The 18,598-nt window shown below is 52.5% G+C and overlaps 1 protein-coding gene across 1 annotated transcript; it reads right to left on the reverse strand.

Annotated features, from left to right (window-relative positions):
• Positions 1 to 479: 479 nt before the first annotated feature.
• Positions 480 to 8,962, reverse strand: TNMD (tenomodulin; the record flags this gene model as incomplete). The annotated part of the gene is made up of 7 exons (XM_082289163.1): positions 8,876 to 8,962; positions 8,615 to 8,749; positions 5,244 to 5,384; positions 4,348 to 4,449; positions 2,363 to 2,516; positions 962 to 1,134; positions 480 to 689 (listed from the first exon to the last, which is right to left on the reverse strand). The coding sequence occupies exons 1-7, from the start codon at positions 8,921 to 8,923 to the stop codon at positions 480 to 482; spliced, it is 963 nt and encodes a 320-aa protein (XP_082145289.1). The 5' UTR covers positions 8,924 to 8,962.
• Positions 8,963 to 18,598: the final 9,636 nt, after the last annotated feature.

Below are 18,598 nucleotides of genomic sequence, written 5' to 3' on the forward strand. Positions count from 1 at the left end.
GCTGTCAGTAACAACTACTGAACACGTCAGAGCATGCTGGAACAGAGGGTCAGGTCATGCTGAACAGCCACCAGCACCATCAGGGAGCAAATTAGGCACGTCTGCACATTCCCAGTGAGGCGAGCGCTGGCGGTGCCCCTACCTGAGTTATGGATGCTCCTGACGAGGCAGCCACGCAATTAGATCACTTCTCAGACCCATTAAGCATCAGACTGAGACTAAATGACTTTCCATTTTCTTTGCAATCGCTCATACAAGACGTTTATTGTTTGCCTCTTGCTGCTCAGCACGGCGGCGACGTGCTCGAGCGCGGCCTCCGCCAGCCCCGTGAGAGCACGCAGGGTGCGTGGGTCACCCACGGGCGGTGCCACGGCCGGCAGGTGGACAGGCTCACCGGACATCACACAGGCAGTGCCCGCTGCGGGCTGGGGCAGCAGGCACCGGCGTGGTGGCCGTGCAGCAGGCGGGCACGGCGGGGCCTACACCCTGCCCAGCATGCGCGCGATCCACCAGTTGCAGGGCATGATGATGCGGCAGATGACCCTCCCGCCCTGGTAGCAGTAGGGGTAGGGGTAGTAGCCCAGCAGGGGCTCGCAGACCCGCCGGCAGTAGCGGTTGGCGCGGCGGCACTGGGCACAGCAGTAGCCTCGCTCATCCCACAGAGGGTGGAACTCCAGCCCGTTCTCCGACTGCCAGGGAGAGACAGAGCCAGTGCAGTGAGGGGCTTGTGTGGCTGAGGCACCCCGTGAGCATGGACAGGACAGCCTGGGAGGGCAGCCTGGGCAGCTCAGAGGAGGAGCAGAGCTCCCTAGGAACGTGGAGACACCCCAAGGGCATGCACAGGCCATCCCAAGGAGCACAGCGAGGACACCCTGGGACCGTGGCCAAGATAGCCCAGGACTGTGGCCAGGGCACCCCAGCCCACGGCCAGGGCACCCCAGGGTGTGATTCCCTCACTCACGTAGTCATTGACGGGCAGGTCCTCCTCAGTGAGCTGCCGTGCCCGACGCTTGGGCCCCGCCTGCGTGTCCTTCTCCAGCTCGTGTTCGCTCCCCCCGTCCAACCAGCTCTGGCTGTCCGTGAGCAGCTCAGGGTCTTCTTCCTCTGCCCCTTCAAGGTTGGCCAGCTCAGGAGCTACAGGAAGAGTCCAAATGTTGCTGTCAATAACCACGGAACGGGGACAAATGCAGCAGCAAGAATTAACGTCTCTATGAGAATTTGGTGCCAAGATGCATGAAAAGCCCAGCAGCAAACCAGTGCTCCATTGCCTCCTGCTCTCACCTGGCCTGGGAGCAGGGCTGTAGGAGATAATGGCCCGTCCCATCCCCAGGTCATGGGTGCTGTTGGTATCCCCTGCATGGGGCTGTGGGTGTGTGGAAGCACATCTTCATGGTGGGCTCTGCTGCTGGGGGGTGGATTTGTAGAGCCTCATCAAAGCAACATGAATTGGCATGAGCCCCAAGGCCATGATTTGGGGCAGATTACGCCCAGCTACAGCTCTCAGCTTAGGAAAGACCCAGAGCAGCAACAATTTCCTTTGCTGGGGGAGATGCCAGACAGCCTTGGGACACTGCTGTCCTGGCCAAGGCTTTGGATGCACCTTGTGACCCAGCTGGACCCACCAACCCAGGACACTGCTGCAGATAGGGTCTAACAGCAGGGACAAGGAAGCAGAAGAGTGACACAGCAGTCAAGGGCACCACCCTCCCTCTGCATCAGGATCTCGGATCCCCACCTGCCCTCTGGACCACCGGCGAGCAGGCCGGTACCTCTGGGTGATGCCATGCGCCTCCGTGGCTGCAGAGCAGAGGGAATTTTCTCAGCAGGGATTTTTAACCAGGCTCATTTGGCTGGAAGTGGGTTAGAGAGAGCAGGTAATTACACCGGCACGTCTCAGAGGCCACAACCTCTGCTAGGGCTGTGTAGTGAGCAGCTGGAGGTGGCAACCCCGCTGTGTGATTTAGATGCAGATGTCTGCTCACACTCTGATGTTCACGTGGTGACGAGAATTTAGGCGTCCCAGTTTCCAGCAGTGCTGCTTTCTTTGCAGGTACAAAGGATTATTTTTTTTCCCCCCTTGTTATGAGGAGGGTGGCCACTCTGCGAAGTGCAGGGCGGTGGGGAGCCGGCAGAGACGAGTGCTTTGCAGAGAGGAACTTCAGCCCCTGCTATTACATTGGCCATGATCTCCTGTGGTCATGGGCAACACTGTGTTCATGTCTGAGATGTACAACGAGGCTGTGAAAGTGGGTTCCCACCATGTCACAGAGGGGGACATGGCAGAGCGCCCACAGGTGTGTGACAGGGCTGTTCCCAGTGAGAGGGCTCATGAGCCCCTTGCGGGGGAGATGGCTCCTGGTACCTGCTATTGGTGTGGGGTGGATCCAGAAGATGGTCACATTTTTGCAGATGTCAAAAATTTTGGAGCTCTTCAGGAATTCCTTGTTCTGAATAGGCTTTTCCCCTGGCACCCAGACCACAGACTGCTCAAAGTAGGTGGTGGTGATTTCTTCACCCTGGAAGAAGAGCAAGACTTCACCTTGGTGTGGTGAGACATGCTCTCCCCACCAGTGGCTGCTTCTCCTCCCCTTGGCTTACCCCGAGGCACCTCTCCCCTCCCAGAGAGCAGCTGGACTTCACCTGCCTTGGCTCACGGTGCCCACGGGATGCACACAAATTACCCCAACAGTCCTCACATGGGGAGATCCATCATGAGCCTTGGCTTTCCTGTCCACCTTCAGTCTACACCACCCTGCTCTCTCCTCTCTTAGTTCATCATCCAAGACCCTTTTCCTGTGCAGTCCCCACTATCTGGAAGAGCCTTCTGGATCCCCCCATGTCATTTAAAACACAAGATTAAAACATCTCTGCTCTGCTTTGCTCCTAGGACTTAACTCCTCTCTCCTTCTGCTACTGATTTTTTGATCGAACACTTTAATTTACTCCTCACAGAAATTCTTTGCATGGCTGTATTCTGTAATTCATACCACATGTCTCTGCCATTGCAGTAGTCCATGGTGTGTTTTGGCAGGCACTTAGGGAGGGAGATATATAAAGATTATTGGATGGGCCTGCCCTGAGCTCTCTGCCAAGGCAATGTTGTCTATGTTGGTGGTGGTGGCCCATAGAGCAAGCTGGCAGAAAGCATTTTTCTCTCCAGAAGGTGTCTGGAGATATATATCTCTTTTATAGTTTTTTCTTGTGGCTTTGGGAAATCATAGGAAGGAGCCAACACAACCTGACCCAGTCTGGGTCATTTTTGGAGTCTCTGGTGGAAGCTGGGGGTTGGGGAGGTGCTGCCTGCAGGACCTGGCAGCGTGCAGGCTCCGAGAAGACATGACTAGAGCTTAAATCTACATTTATCTCACTGGGTTTTACATTTCAGCTCTCTACCTGGGGCAATGTTCTGCTAAAGCCTGGGAAGTCATATCCCTTTTACGATGGTAGCTGAAAAGATCTATTAGCTTCTTAGGGCATAATCAAAGGATCGGTGTCTGGGAATTTGGGTCATGATTCAGGGAAATGTTTCTGCCCACGCTTCATTTCAAACACGTGTCCTGCTGGCATTTTATCTGCAGCAGCTTCCCTAGGGGGGATTCAATCTGCTAACACCCGTCGTCCTGGAAATGGGGAGGCAGGAAGGCTGTGCCTCCACCAGGGCCTCGGGGATGGGGACAGGGACAAAGGACAACTGCTGTCAAGGGACTGAGCCGTCACTCCAGGTCACGCTGTCAGAGAGGGATTAAATCATGGAGTCCACACTTTTTTCATTGCAGCATGCAAGGTGTGAGGCTCCTTGCAGCAGGATGCAGTGGGCAGTTAAGTGGATGCAGGAAGCAATCAGGCACATCAGTGGGACGAAGGTCCATGCAGGACAGGGAAGTGGCCCCAGCCCTTCCTACCTCTCAGGTCTGCATGCCAACAGTTTTCTCAAATTGCATTTCTTAAATGTGGCTGCTCATTTAAATCCCTTATTTCTGCCTCATTCTGTTTGAAAACATGAGGCTCAAATCTTGGAGAAAAGAATTTGATTGACTTTTTGGTGCCTGCTAATCCTGAGCTGCCTTACGACCTTTTGGCTACAACAGGATTATTGTTCTTGATCTCTGGTATTGTGTTGAGAGGTTTTTGTCGGTCGCTGTCTAATCCTGTCTCTTTTCACTTGTTTTTATAAGCAATCCTCTGAAATAAGATCATTTTATGAAGCGATCACAACTCATTATTTCTTTATTGCAGCGTCTCTGGCAAGGCTGGAGCAGATGGGAGGGCGGCAGGAATGGCAGCTCCTATGCCAGGGAGAGGAGAGGATTTCGCAGGGCAGAGGGGAGCCCTGTTTTATTCACCTACCTCAAGCTCGGGGATCTTGGCCTCTGTTGTCTCAGGTAGGACTTTAGTCTGAGTTTTGATGAAGCATTTTTGAAGTCCCACAAAGAAGATGCCGGTTATTCCCTACAGGATCAAAGCAAACACCCCAAAAGCAGTCAGGGCAAAGAGCTGGATGAATAACCCATTGTAGGGAGGGTACAGCTGGAGGAGGAGGGTTTAGTCATATTTTCCCTGTTGATGTTTTTGTGCCAGTTCCATTCAGCCGTGGTGCTAAGATGTACTAACAGGTTCTCATAAGGGATATTGCATTTTATGGTTTGGGAGAACTGGGCTTTTTACAAATATTTTAAGGCAGGTAGTCATAAAATTCTACTCTGCTCCTCTTCTCCTTATAACTATCATGAGCTCTCATTATCATAAATAAAAATATGCAGAATAGCATCTGACCGTTATGGTTATATGAACATTCAGCCCCCGTTCCTGCTAGGCTATTAGCTCAAAATTTTGCCATATGTCACTGCACAGGGTATTTCCCTACAAATTTTAATTAGGTTTCAGAGAGAGCCTTCTACAGCGTCATGAGGTTTTAATGCTCTCCAGACAGACAAATGCACTGGGCTCAGATAGACAGATGATGATTGCGTTCCTTTGCAAGGGTAAATCCAATAACTAGGTCTCACTTCTAAGATGTATTTCATTGGAACTGAACCACGCCACCATTAAATACAGGTGGAAGCTTATGTAGGTAATGCATCTCCTTTCCTTTGAGAGTATCCCCGGGGAGTCTGGGTCTTGCTCTCCCTCATGCAAGGGCAAATAGTCCTGGTACTTGCTCCAGCAGCTTCACAGTGTCCTAAAGGATCCCATCAGTCCTGCTGCAAGACTGCAGGGTCTCAGGGACAAGCTGCCACACTCACGTTTTTGAAGTCATGGATCTCCAGGATTTCCTCACTGCCGTTCCCGCTGCTGAAGGTCTCTGTCCTGGCCAGCGGGTCAATCTCCATCACAATCTTCTTCTTCTCACCGTTGCTGAAGAATGTGTGTTCCATGTCATAAACCTGGGAGGCCAAAGTCACACAGGGGTCAGCTCAGCACCCCTCTGGTGTCACACCCTGTCCAATGGGTGGACAGGCAGGTGCTGGGTGTGTGACCATCACTGCTGGGGACCCTGCCACGGCTCTGGCTGCTTCCTCAACAGCCCAGCTCTGAGCTGGAGCAATCACCTGGATAGCACAAGGAGAGGCAGCTCCCAGGCAGGTGCCAGGGTTGGGTGAAAGAGCAGGCTGCAGCCAGGATGAGGGGCAGTGTGTGTCAAGCCTGGGATGTGGGTCAAGCCTGGGAGAAGATGCTGCTCCCACGCTTGCACCAGGAGCTTTGCCACAGCTCAGCCTTTGCTGGTGCTTTCTGTGGCATGAGCCTGGTTACATCCCAGGCTGGACTGAGTTCCCGAATCCACAGGTACTTCATTTTCCCTTCTCCCTGGCTTGCTTGCTCCACACCGCATCCATCCCTGGCTTGTTTGCTCCATCACTGTGTCCCCGGCTCACTTGCTCCATCGTGTCCTCCCCAGCTGACTTGCTCCATCTCTGCGCCTTCTGTGTTTCCTGGAAAGGCAGCGGTAAGAACCTCTCTCTGCCTGGAGGAGATCAAGGATTGCCTGCGGATCAAAGACCTCCTCGAGGGCTGCTGAAGAGCTTCGGGGCGTAGCAGCCGGCTTCCCGGCGGCGCTCATCCCCTCGGGAAGCGGCGCCGGGAGGAGCAGCGCTCTCCTGCTCGCAGGTGCTCGCTGCACTCCGCCAGCCCGGCAGCCCTCAGTCTCTGCGGATGCCTGACCCTTACAGGATGAGGAGTGGCAGATGCTATTTGAAGCTCAAAAGCGATCCTGCTGGCGCGGCGAGAGCTGCCGGGCCACGGGGAGCCTCGTTTCCCAAATCAAACGGTGCTGTGTGGAAGCAAAGGGCTTGTGCAAAACCCCTCAAGTCCACGGGGCAGGGAGGAGAGATGGAGGCCTGGGGATGCGAGAGCCCTGTTCATCCCACGGTATGGCCATGGAACCACGGCAGGAGCATGCTGGCCCCACTTGTGTGGGGCAGGAGCTCTGCCTTTAGTGCCAACCCAAACCACCTTCCACAGTCCCCTGGTTCCTGCACATCCCTCCCCTTGGGCGGTTCAAAGCCTCTTAGCAGTGTTCCCAGCATCGGTATTCCCTGTTTTGCATCCACCAGGGTGCAGAACTGGCTGTGCAGATGGGAACTGGTGGGGGCCTTCACCCCTGCTTAAAGGTTAGAGGAATGATGTGAGCCTTGGCAGCCACGAGCATCTCCTGTTGGTCTGCAGGAAGATTTTGTAAAGATATATAGCTCTCAATGGATTTTATGATGTGGTAAAAACAGTCTGAAGCCTGAAATGGGTGGATGGCCGCTGGTTTTGACTGACAAAATGCACACAGTTCCATAAATCATTTCAAGGAGGGCAGGATCCCTGGTGGCACCTTACCTTCAAGTGCCTCTCCATTTACAAAGAATTACTTTGGCCAGCACAGCGGCCAGCTAACCCACTTGGGCTTTGCCAGCTCTGTGCTGTTCAGAGAGCTATGAGATGTTTTATAGGGCTAAAAATGACACTTGCTGGTGAATGGTTGAAATATGTCCCTCTGCAAGGCTGTGATGAACCCCTCGTTAGCTGAATCATCAGCTGTGCTGGCCGGCACAGAGGCTGCTGTGCAGAGGGCAGAGCCGTGTCCAAGGCCACCCCTCAGACTCTTCTTTCAAGTTTTTTTCCACTCTCCTGTTACATCAAGGAAGCTTGAAGGGTTTCATGTTCTTTAAAGAGTTTAATTCCCCTTGGCTGATATTTTTGAGCATTATGAACTTCCAGCCCCCCCTCCATCCTGCTTTGTCCTGAGGACTCCCAGGCCAGCTGGAGAAGCCCTACAGCCACAGGGACAGGGCAGTGCTGGGCTCTGGGAGTGTCCATGTGCAGCTCCACTGCAGGAACAGCTCTGCTTTCTTGGGACCTCACGCCCTACTTGCCTGCCCGTCAGGTGTTGGGGAGGGCTGGGTGGACTCCATGCTCCACCAGTGCCACCAGCGAGGACACCAAGGGCCGGAGTTCTGGATGTCCTTTCCGAGGCTGTGGCATTGTCTCTGCACTGCCTGCTTGGAGAAAACTGCCCCTCCAGGGGTTAACAGCCTCTTCCCCTCATGGCTGGCATGACTCCTGTTTTTCTAGGAACAGTAGAGACTTTATAATCATCTTGGCAGGATTCTGGAGGAACATATGGCTTTTATTGTTTTTTCTTTTATTTCGGGGGGTATTTATTTCTATTTGCTGATAAGAAGATAAAGTTTCCAGCAAGCAGGGTGCTTCCTCTACCCGGCAGGAGGGCATCCTGGCCAGACTGGAGCAGCTCCAGGATAGGGCAGGGAGGAGACTGGAGATGCCAGTGTGGGAAAGAGACTGCCTTGGCTGTGCACAGGAATTTTGGAGATGTTCTTAAGAGCCAGCAAAACCCACTGGTGATGGGGTGCAAAGCGGGGCCTCCTGGATGAACATGGACGTTCAAAGTAACGGAGGATGACTGGCACCAGGCAGGCTTCAAGGTTAAATTATTTACTTGGGGTGTGGGATAAAAAAGGGTTTTGGCAGAATGGTCAGGATGCTGGGCAGCAGCGGGCAGAGATGGCTGGAGATGCCCAGTCCTGCAAGTCCCTGATGTGCTCAGCACTTACAGCAGCGTCCGTCTGCAGCCGGGAGTAAACGAGCCCAATCCAGTTAGCAGGAGCTCCTCCAGAAGCTAATCCATCTCACCATGCCTCACATTGCAGACACATTAAAGTAAGAAATATAATCCATGACAATCAATCACCACTGCGTCCTGGCTTTCTCTCCTCTTTATGCGGTGGCATAATGACTTTTCCACCGGTTTCTGGCAAGATAATTGAAATGAAATGGAAAATATTTTCTTACTTGTCATAAAATTTGTTGCCGGTGAAATAAGAGTAACTTTAACTCTTCGTGGCATAGCTCCCATCCCCTGTTAATTGTTAACTGGGGAAAGAATGCGGTGACAGGGAAAAAACCCAGCCTGTATAAAGTAAAAGCTAGTTATGAATAATACAAAGATTTTTAAAAGTCCCATGAATACTTGTGGTCTGAGAAAATGCATTTTGTGAAGTTGCCTGGGTTTTGGGGAGTTGTTATAAGTTTCAGCGAGTCAAGGGGAGAGGGACAGCTCTGTCTGGGGAAGGAATGCTCCGAAATGCTGTATCAAAGAGTTTTTACTTACTTTTCTGGGTGCTGGGTTCCAGAGGTATTTGACACCAAAAAATATCAGAATAAGAGAAAGGAGCAGCGCGCTGAAGAGCAGTCCACAGAGCTGGTACCTGGGGCAGATCTTCTTCCGCGGCTTGGCTGCTTCTGCCTATTTAATGACAAACCAGTGATAGCCGGGGTGTGCTGAGGGCTCCAGGAGGGAGGAGGACACGCACGTATCAGACATTTCTGGCGCCGTAGGGACGCAGGGTGGCAAGGCAAGCCATGAACTTACGTCCAGAAAGCGGCAGTCCTGCGGGCTGTGCCGAGCCGTCTCTCCCATGGTCTCCTCCGTGTGCGAGGACGCCAGCCCGCTCCGAGGTGGAGTTAGAGAGGCTCTGGCTGCACACGCGGTGGGGAGGCTGGGCCACGGCCACCCCCGCGGAGGGGCAGCCAGCTCTCCCCGCAGCCCGCGGGGCCCGGCGCTCCCGCAGCGCTCCGGCCATCCCCACGCCGCTGGACACGCGGAGCCCCACGGCGCCGTGGCTGCGAGACACGTCCGGGGCCCCGCTTCTCGTGTAATCCCCGCTTCTGCCCTGCGCTTCTGCCCATGTGCCAATGGCTGGAGGGGCCCAGACTGCCGGTCCGCTTGGAGCTTGGGGACAGGGACACTGCTGCGCTGTTCATGCGTGTGTGGGAACAGCCCAGGAGCTGCCAGTGGGGTCCCTGCACGGCGGGGGGACACGGGCATGGCAGGGGGGATATGGGCATGGCAGGGAGATATGGGCATGGCAGGGGGATATGGGCATGGCAGGGGGATATGGGCACTGCAGGGGGATATGGGCATGGCAGGGGGATATGGGCATGGCAGGGAGATATGGGCACTGCAGGGGGATATGGGCATGGCAGGGGGATATGGGCACTGCAGGGGGATATGGGCATGGCAGGGGGATATGGGCACTGCAGGGGGATATGGGCATGGCAGGGGGACACGCGTGTGTGTAACGTGTGTGTGTAATGTGTGTGTAACGTGTGTGTAATGTGTGTGTAACGTGTGTGTGTAACGTGTGTGTAATGTGTGTGTAACGTGTGTGTAATGTGTGTGTAACGTGTTGCAGACACGTGAGCAGGGTGTGCGTGGGTGTGCACGCACTTGCAGTGTGCCCATGTGTGCAGGGCGTGTGTGAGGCCTGAGCGCTCCCCCTGGAGAACACAGCCTTACCCCAAAGCTGGCCTAGCCAGGAATTTCCTGACTAATTTTTTTTTCTTTTTCTGTGTTCAAAAATTTCCATTTGTTGAAATCGTAGCATTTCTTCGTGGAAATGAACCCATCTTAAGGAAGGCTTTCAGGAATCAGGCGTGAGGTTTCTAGTCTGAACAGGATGAGGCTCCCTGGTGTAGAAGAGCTGGCATGGACTCTTTTTCCAAGCTGTTTACTCTAATAAAAACCCAAAGTGCATCATGCACTAATTAAAATTGCACTGAAAAAAAGAAAATCCACATCGAGTTTTGCTCAGGATGAGAAATGGAGAAAGAAATTGCTTTTAGCAGGTCTGGCACTGGCTTTGTGAGCATCGGGATGTTGCTGCCTGCAACCTGGGATAAATCCTGGAGGGACAGAAGTGGAGACGCTGAATAGCTTGGGGAGAGCAGCCTGCCCATGTGTGTGCCCTGGTGTGTGCCCTGGTGTGTATCTGCTCCCTGAAAAGGGGTTTGGGCTCCCTGGCCCTGGAGCAGCAAGAGCTGCTCACCCCACAGCCCCTCAGCAGTGCTGGGGGTGTAAAACACACTGTGGGGGTTTAATATTTGAGATAGTAATAACAGAAGGGAATCATACTGATGAGGTTATTTGGAGGAGAAAAAACCCCTTTTTAATGGAAAGCAATCGCAGGCAGCCTTTGAAAACATCTGAGAGGTTTTGGAAATCTAAATGCAGCCAATCTGTGCAGACACCAGGTTTGCCTGTCTCCACTTCCCAACAGAAAGTTCCATCTCGGAAGCTTTTGTTATTCACTGGAAACTCAAGTATTTGAAAACATTTTCTTTTCTTGTCAAAATTAGAGTTTCAGAGGAAAACTTTGGAGCAGCTCTACTGAAAGATGGTTCTGATTACAGGAAAGAATTACAGCAGTGCTGCTAAGCAGACATAATTGATCAGCAGATCTTCACCATATCCCCCACTCAAGGCACAGGAAACACTGCAAATACCACTCATAAACCAAATTAGGCATTATTATTTTATTACTGTTGTAAGGTAAATGTCAAGCTTTTTAATGGCAATCACTGTATCCCCATCAGGAGCCGGGTGTCTGAATTAGCTGCAAGAGGTGAGAACCTCCCAGGGCTGGGAGTTAATAAAACTCAATAAATATCACAGGTCCCTTCCAGCACTGGCAGTGCTGCAGATGGAGAGGCTGGGGTGGGTGGTGGGGCTGTGGGGGATCCTGTGGCTGGGCTGGAGCCCTTGACCTGCTGGTCCTGCAAAAACTGGGCTGGGGGGCAGTGGGAGTGAGCACAGGCACCACATGCACAGCTGTGGGCACGCAGCCTCACGGCCAGCTCAGCCCAGAGTGTCCTGGCCCATGCAGGGCAGGGAGGAGGATGAGAGCCCTCCACACTGCTGCTCTCCACAGAGAGTGTTATGTATGAATACCCAGCCTTGGATGGGGGGTTTGACAGCAGCAAACCCCTGTGCAACCCCAGGTGTCATCCCCTCAGCACCTGTGGCTGTGTTACAGCCACTGCTTCCTGACAAGGAGACAGATAGTTGGGATGCAGAGAAGGACAGAATCTGCAGGTTGACACTCATCAAAAGTGTTGGGGTTTTTTCCCCAATTCCCCAATGCTTTGGCTCAGACTTCAGGGTTTCAGAGGGAAAAAAAAAAAAAGGTATTTTTTATGAAAAGACAACAAGTCTGGGGGGGAAACCCCTTAATGTCCTTAAGATGACAACCAGGTTCTCTGTATAAAAAGCAGTGCCAATGAAAATCTCCCATCAGTGCCAATGGAGAGGGAACAATCACTAATTTTCCATGAAGCTAATGAGAGCGAGGGTATATGAGAGGGGAGAATTTAATCTGATATGAACTGAGGAAGAGAAGCAATACTGATGTTAATGTGTGACTAATTGATACCCAGAAGAACATTTGAAATGATTAAAAGGCATTTGATTTTTATACAGGACAGTAAGAGGCTCATTGCCTATGACTGGTGCATCCTTTCAGTTTTCTACTCCTTTTTTCCAATTTGCCCAGAAAAATCTATCATATCTGCAGCGTAGCTTGACTGCCGCATAAAACCTCTGTGCCTGGAAATGTTATACCAAGAAATTCCTCCTGGACAGCACAAAGGATTGTACATGGTGTGAACGGGGGTGAGCAGCCTGGCAGAAATAAAATAGGTCCCCAAACCACTAAAAAGCAGCTCCCCAAAGCAGTGGAGCTTGGGCAACAACCTTCAGCTGAAACCCCCTCGTGATTAATATCGTGCTCTTCGTTATAATGAAAAACCCATTAAGGTCAGTGGCAGCATCTCTGAGCAGCACTAAATTGGAACGATGGAGACAGTAAAGTTAAAAATGAGCCATAATATTAATGTGGATAGTGAATTAATTGGGCAATTCCATAGGTAGTAAGTAAATCATACCATTTGCTGTGGGATGTGGTGCCATGCAGCTCTCACGGCTGGCAGTGGTGTCAGTGGTGACACCTGCTCCTGGATGGAGCCAGAGGAGCAACACAGAGCCTCAGCACCTGGGGGACCCCACTGTGCCCACCTCCACTGTGGCCCTTCTCCTTGCCTGCCACTGGGAGATCTCTTGGTAGGGAAAATGCCTCTTGCTTTGCTCTTTTTGGTGCTTCAGCCCCGAACATGTCCAGAATGCTGACTGACAGCATGGCTGAGGCGCTGCCTCCCTGCTATGAGGTGCTTTTCCCTCATCCTCAGCTGTGGTGTCTGTATCCCTTTGCAGTTGCACCCACAAAATTTTACCAGACTGCTGGTAGACTTATGGAATGGCTGTTCCCCTCGTTTGGGTGGCTCTCTCAGGAAAGGCTTCCTTACCCCCAGGAGATGTGCAGGACCACCAGACAGGCCTTGGCTCTCTCCTGTGTCTTTTGTGCTTTGTGCTGGGGCGCACTGTGGGGGACAAGGGCAGGGATTTGTACCATGGAGAAGCATTTGCACCGTGTGGCTCGGGCTGACGGCTCCCTCTCCACTTCCAGCATCATGGACAGCAAACAGAGAAAGGGAAAAATCACGTATAAAAGAAAGTTGCTCATTAGCCAGTGCTTGATTACCCAGAACTGTCTTTGCTTCAAACCATCCAATTTTCAGTAACATTTGCCAGATGAGAGGACATGTACCTCCTCTTATCAACCAGCCACATACGGCCTCAGCCGAAGGTTTCAGTAAGGGAGGTTTCAGTAATTGGCCTATTCATCATTCATTGTTTATCTTAAGTTCACATCGTCGTAGGGAACTCCAGAGACATCCTTGATTCAAGTTAAGGAACTTAATCATTATGATAAAACTGCTCAGGGAGCTGGAGTTCATGCTGGAGACGCACGTGGCCATGTGGCACTCCAGCAGCTGCTACTCACAGCAAATTACTCAAAACTGACAAAGCTTTGGGAGAGAACAGAAAAAGATAAATTCGTGGTGGCCGTTCTGACGGAGGCGCTCAGAAAGTTATTACAGCAGACACGCGCTTCCCTTGCTCACAGCCCGTGAAAAATCCCGCTCCTCCGAGCTCCGGGGACAGCTGCCTCATCGCTGCTCTTGCAACTCCCTCGTCAACAGAAGTTATTAACAGCGCCGGAGAATTTTATCCAAATGCCAGTTTCATCTTGATAAATAACAATTTCATGTCTCTGTTCTACCAGATGACTACACAGTTTTATTTCAAACACTTAACTTCTTCTGAAATGCTTCCCCATGCACGAGGCTTAGCTCAGCTATGGAATGTGTGCTGAGCAGTTTTTATTTTCACCAGGCTTTGAATACCTGTAATGCAAAGACCAAACCCATAATCCTGCACTATCGTAAGTCACTTTTCCCAATAAAGAGCTGCTTCCTACTGGGAGAGCTAAAATGTAATTGAAAGCTATGTGTGTGTTGGTGTCACACCGAAATGCCTTTTATTAAAAATAGTTTGAGGGTTGTTAAGGAACAGTCTGCAGCTCCTCTGGGATGTGCAAGAAGGGAAAGCAAGAAGGGGATAACCTGGGGGCCATGGGTTGGTGTCTCCCCCTGCCCTGCAGTGATCTCCCCCCTGTCGCCCATCACCCAAAACCAACACAGGGTTATTGGGTTCCCTGCTCACGGCAGCAGACGGATGCTCGGAGTGATGCCAACGCTCTGCTGGCAGCAGTTAATTGCCAGCCTGCTTCATTAGGAGCAGGCAATTTTGTGATGACTGTGTCTGAGGGAAGGAGGTTGCTCGGAGAGGTGCAGGTGCGGTGCTGCAGGTGTGGGGGTGCAGTGCAGGATGCAGGGATGCTCTGGGTGCCAGCAACAAACTCATCAGCACGTGGAGAGGCACCCGGGTCCCCTCTGAGGACCTGCCGGGTCAGTATCTAACCTCAGCTGAGAACTTGGCTGTGGGAAACCTATAGGGAGAAGAAAAAATTTGGTAAAAGGGACTTCATTGCACCGGGATTGTGTGAAGAGAATAACCAGCATTTTATCACTGCTTAGCAAACCTAAAGTATTTAATATTAACATATTGAACACTTCCTACTGAATCAGTGCAGTACCACAGTGTCTCCTCCTTCTTCTACTGTCACCTGATACATGCATTAATGTTGTTTACTTCCACAGCAAGTAAAGAAAGAGTTGAGATTACTCCTACATGCTATTAATCAAGAAAGGATCCATTAAACTGAAGAATTTCAACACAGTTAATTTTTCTTTGATTGTCATTAACTCTCCCATTGATGGCCTTTACCATTAATTGCCCAGTGACAATGAAAACAACATTTTCCCTCATCCCTTGAGACCACATGCAGCTGCAGCTGCAGCCCAGTGATGGGAGCATGAATTCTCAGGTCTCCTGGGTGCACTGAGGTTCCTGGGGAGATTCTGAGGCTCAGGAGATGAGGGTTTGCCTGGTTCTTTCCCTGTGTTGTCTCCATGCAGCCTCACCTGTTTCCCTGTGCCTCCAGCTCTGCTGCTGCCTCCTTCCCAGCTCTCACATGTACAGTCAAGCTGTTCACAGCCCCGGGGCCCTTTTGGAAAAAAAGCAGCTATTTTAAAAATCAATACAATAAATAAAACGAACCAAAGTCAGCAGAATTGCCCACGTCTGCCTCAAATACAAATAAGTGGTGGAAAGCTCTGTAATCCCATGAGTTTTGGGGCTCATCAGCTGATGCTGGCTCCCCTCTGGATGTTCCCTGGCAGCTGGGGGTGCCCAGACTGGGGGCACTCCTGACAGCCACGCTTCTTCTTTGGGCATCAGGTGTTCCTCATGAGCAAAGGTGGTTGGGGCCAAGGCTGCTCAGCTGCCTGGGAGGGTATATAGGGGATGGGGTGACTGCAGGGGTGTTTGGGCTGTGCCCTTGGCTGGCAGAGTGGGGCTGCAGGGCTCCCAGCAGCCAGGTGTGCTGAGAGCTATCAGCAAGGGGAAATACAGACTGAAAAGGGAGGAAAGGGAGGTGGGAGCTGTGAGGGCAGCAAGGTGTGCACTGACCAGCCCTGCTGCTGTCGGGCAGAGGCACCTGCAGCTGGCTGGGCTGTGTGCCCATGGGGCAGGGATGGGATGGTCTGCTCCTCCTCCTCCTGCTGCTCTGCTTTCCCTCCTCCTCAGCCATGTGTGATGGCAGATGGGCTGCCAAGGGGGTGCAGAGGGGGCATGATGAGCACACTGGTGCTGCTGTACCGGGGCACATGCTGCCGGGGCGGGCTGGCTGCCGGGGCCATGGGCACAGTGCTGCTGCTGAGCTCTCCCTGCCCAGCTTTGGGGGCACCCACCTCCAGAGGCTGCTGCAGGGGTGGTGTCAGGCCAGAGGGCTCCCAGTGCTCCTGGCTGTGGGCCAGGGAGATGCTGAGGGTTGTTCCAGGAGCTGGTGTCCCGCAGTGATGGGGGGTGTTGTTGGAACCTGGGTGACTCAGCTATTGCCCGCTGAGGGGGTGCCAGAGTCCCTGGGCACTGGCCCTGGGTGAGGGTCTCCTAGCACCCCTGCTGGAGTCTGCAGGAGGGCTGGCTTGCACCCCTGTGGTTCTGGGCCCCATTCTGTGCCCCATGAGCTCCTTCCCCTGCAGCTGGGCTGGCTGCAGCTCTGCCCTTTCCTTGGCACAGTGAGTCTTTGCCTTTGGGGTCACACTCTCACCCACTTCTGCCGTGTGTGGTGCGTCTGCCCTCGCCTTCCACCCCGTGCACCCCCGAGGGGCTGCTCTGGGGGGTCAGCTCGCTGTCACAGCCTGGCTGTGCCTCACAAAGCCCACTGAGACAGCCCCTGTGCCTCTGGAGCAGTCTGGGAAGGCAGAGAGTATCTGCAGTGCCCTCTCTCAGATAACACCTCCCTCTCGCCTCACTCGTTTTTTCCTGGACATTAAGGCTTGGAACTCTATCTCACCCTCTTTCTCTCCTACTGCCCTGCTCTCCCCTTGCTATACCTGGCAGGTTCTTTTTTTTTCCTCCTTCCCTGCCAAAGTGCTTCCCTTCTGTTGGATTTTTCTCTCTGCTGTTGCTTTGTTCCCACTCTCCCTCCCGGTTCCTGCTGCCTCCTCCTTGCTCTTTCCCTCTCTGTGCCCCCTGCTGTGATCTTCTCTTCCCATTGCACCTCCAGCATCTTTCCTGCTCCCTGGTTCTGCAACCCTGGCACTGGGGTCTGCACCCTGGGTCTGTCCCTGGTGATGTCTTGGCTGGGATGTGGAAATTCCCAGGAGAATCTGCTTTACTTTGCTGTCACCTACAGTGATTGGTTTCTACCTTTTTACAATTTTTTTCTGTCCTGTGAGAAACTGCTCGCTAAAGAAAGCACATTTTTCTTGCTTACAGGGAGTTCCTGTTTGTCATTTTTATAAATCAGTGTTTATTGGCCTAATTATTGTAAATGCAGAGCCCAATAAAGGTGACTGTGATTGCAATATCTGATAATGAATTTTATAACAAACCTGCTGAGCCTGAAAGCTGCCAGCAGGAAAGACATTATGTCAGGTTAATGACAGAGAGGAGAAATCCTCCTCGCTAAGCTTTTTTCCAAAGCATGAAGGATCTCTGCTGGAGGGTGCTGAGGGTCCTGCTGGGCTGGAGCTTCTCAGGCTGGTGGGGTCTGATGCTCCGATGCTTCATCCCAAAGCTTTTGGGGCTCCTTAGCTGCTCCCCTGCTGGGGGGATGCTTTAGGCATGCAGGATGGGGGGCTGTGAGGAGGTTCAGACCCTGCTCTGGGTGTGCAGGTTTCAGACACCCAGAGGTGCTTGTGCCTCTGCTCTCACTCCCCCATCTGATTTAATCCCACCATGCAAATGCTGCACACAAGGCACAGGGAAAGCAGCTTAAATAGCACCTAAAGCTATCTCAACTCCAACTCTGTAAATAGATTAATTTTAAAAAAATCAATTTTGCCCTACAGGGGTGGGTCACCCACAGAGATGTTGGTGCCTGCTTTAACCTCATGCCCTTATGGGTGCCCTCGGGGGGTCAGAATCCCCTCCTTGTCAAGTGTGGGAAGCAGCTCCCCTGCCTTTACCCAGCTGTGTGAGGGGCTGCCCCTCTGTCACCCAGCCTCTCGTGCCCGTGGTACCTGCAGGGGCAGTGCAGGTGAGGAGCTGCTTTTCTGGGAAATGTGATGCTGCTCCTGCAAGGCCCTGGTGTGGGGGATTTGTGGGCTCCCTCTGGGATGTCTAGCCAGGCTGGTGTGATGGCACTGCAAGTGCTCCAGACCCACCTCAGCTCGAGCGAGGGCCTGGGGCTGTGCTGCTGTGTGGTGCCTGCCCTGGCTCCAAACACCGCCTGCCATGGGGGCCCCAGGCTCGTGCTTTGTCTCGTGATGGTCCCAGGCAGAGTCAGTGACAGCTGCCCATGTGTCTGCTCCCAGAGCATGGCTCTTTCCCCCAGTCTGGCCCTGGATCTGCAGTTCCAAGCTGCAGGTGTTGGGCTCTGGGCTTTCAGTCCATGCATGGCAGCTGTTGGCTCTGCCCAGCGCAGGTCTGCACAGCTCTGCCTGATCCCAGAGCTGGCTGTGGCCTGCTGCAGGAACAGGGGTGGCTTTCCAGACCTATGTTAAACCCAGAGTGTGATCAGAAAGGCTTCATGAAACCTGGGCTTGGAGCATTTGATTTAGTTCTCTTGCCCACAGCAGGAATTGAGTGCAAAAGGGAAAGAATAAAGACTAGAAGAGAACATGTTTTCTCTTAAATAATGCAGAGGAATGTGGTGGAGGAGGATGTACAAATGTGATTTAGTCCTTTGCCCCTGTGTTATTTGCTGCCCGTCACCAGTGCACCCCAGCTGTGCCTCGGGGGGCCAAGGGAATTGTTTGCCCTCTGCAATGTGTGACGCCCACACGGAGCCTCCTCTCCCAAACCGTGACCAAGGGGCTGGAGCTGCTTTTTTTTGTATCTTTAAAATTTGGTTGGCAGCCGCTGTGTTTGATGCAACTCAATACGAGAGAAAATTGGATTAACTGAAACATATTTACTGGGATAAGCAGGAGAAGAAAAACCTGCACAGGGCTTGTTTGCAGAAACTGGTGTCTGCAGATGTGGCTGAACCCTCCAGGGACTCCCAGCGCATGACAGAGCAGGACCTCGGGGTGGAAAAGGAAAATGGGGGCAGAAGGGGGTCAAGAGGGCCACAAGCTAGGTGGCCCATCAGGGTCTGCCTGGCAGCAGTGTGACCCAGTGATTTATTGGTGTCACCTGCCACACTTACAGAAATGCTTGTCTTTAGCAGGTAACCCTTTCAATAGTGCAGTCAGTAAGAGGAGGACAGGGATACCTTAGGAGGTGTTTGCTTGGATAGTTAAAATCCAAGCACTGGACTCATCACACTGAACAAATCAAGCTGGGTTC

The sequence above is a fragment of the Coloeus monedula genome (genome assembly GCF_965178545.1).
Source record: "Coloeus monedula genome assembly, chromosome: 12".
NCBI classification, from domain to species: domain Eukaryota; kingdom Metazoa; phylum Chordata; class Aves; order Passeriformes; family Corvidae; genus Coloeus; species Coloeus monedula.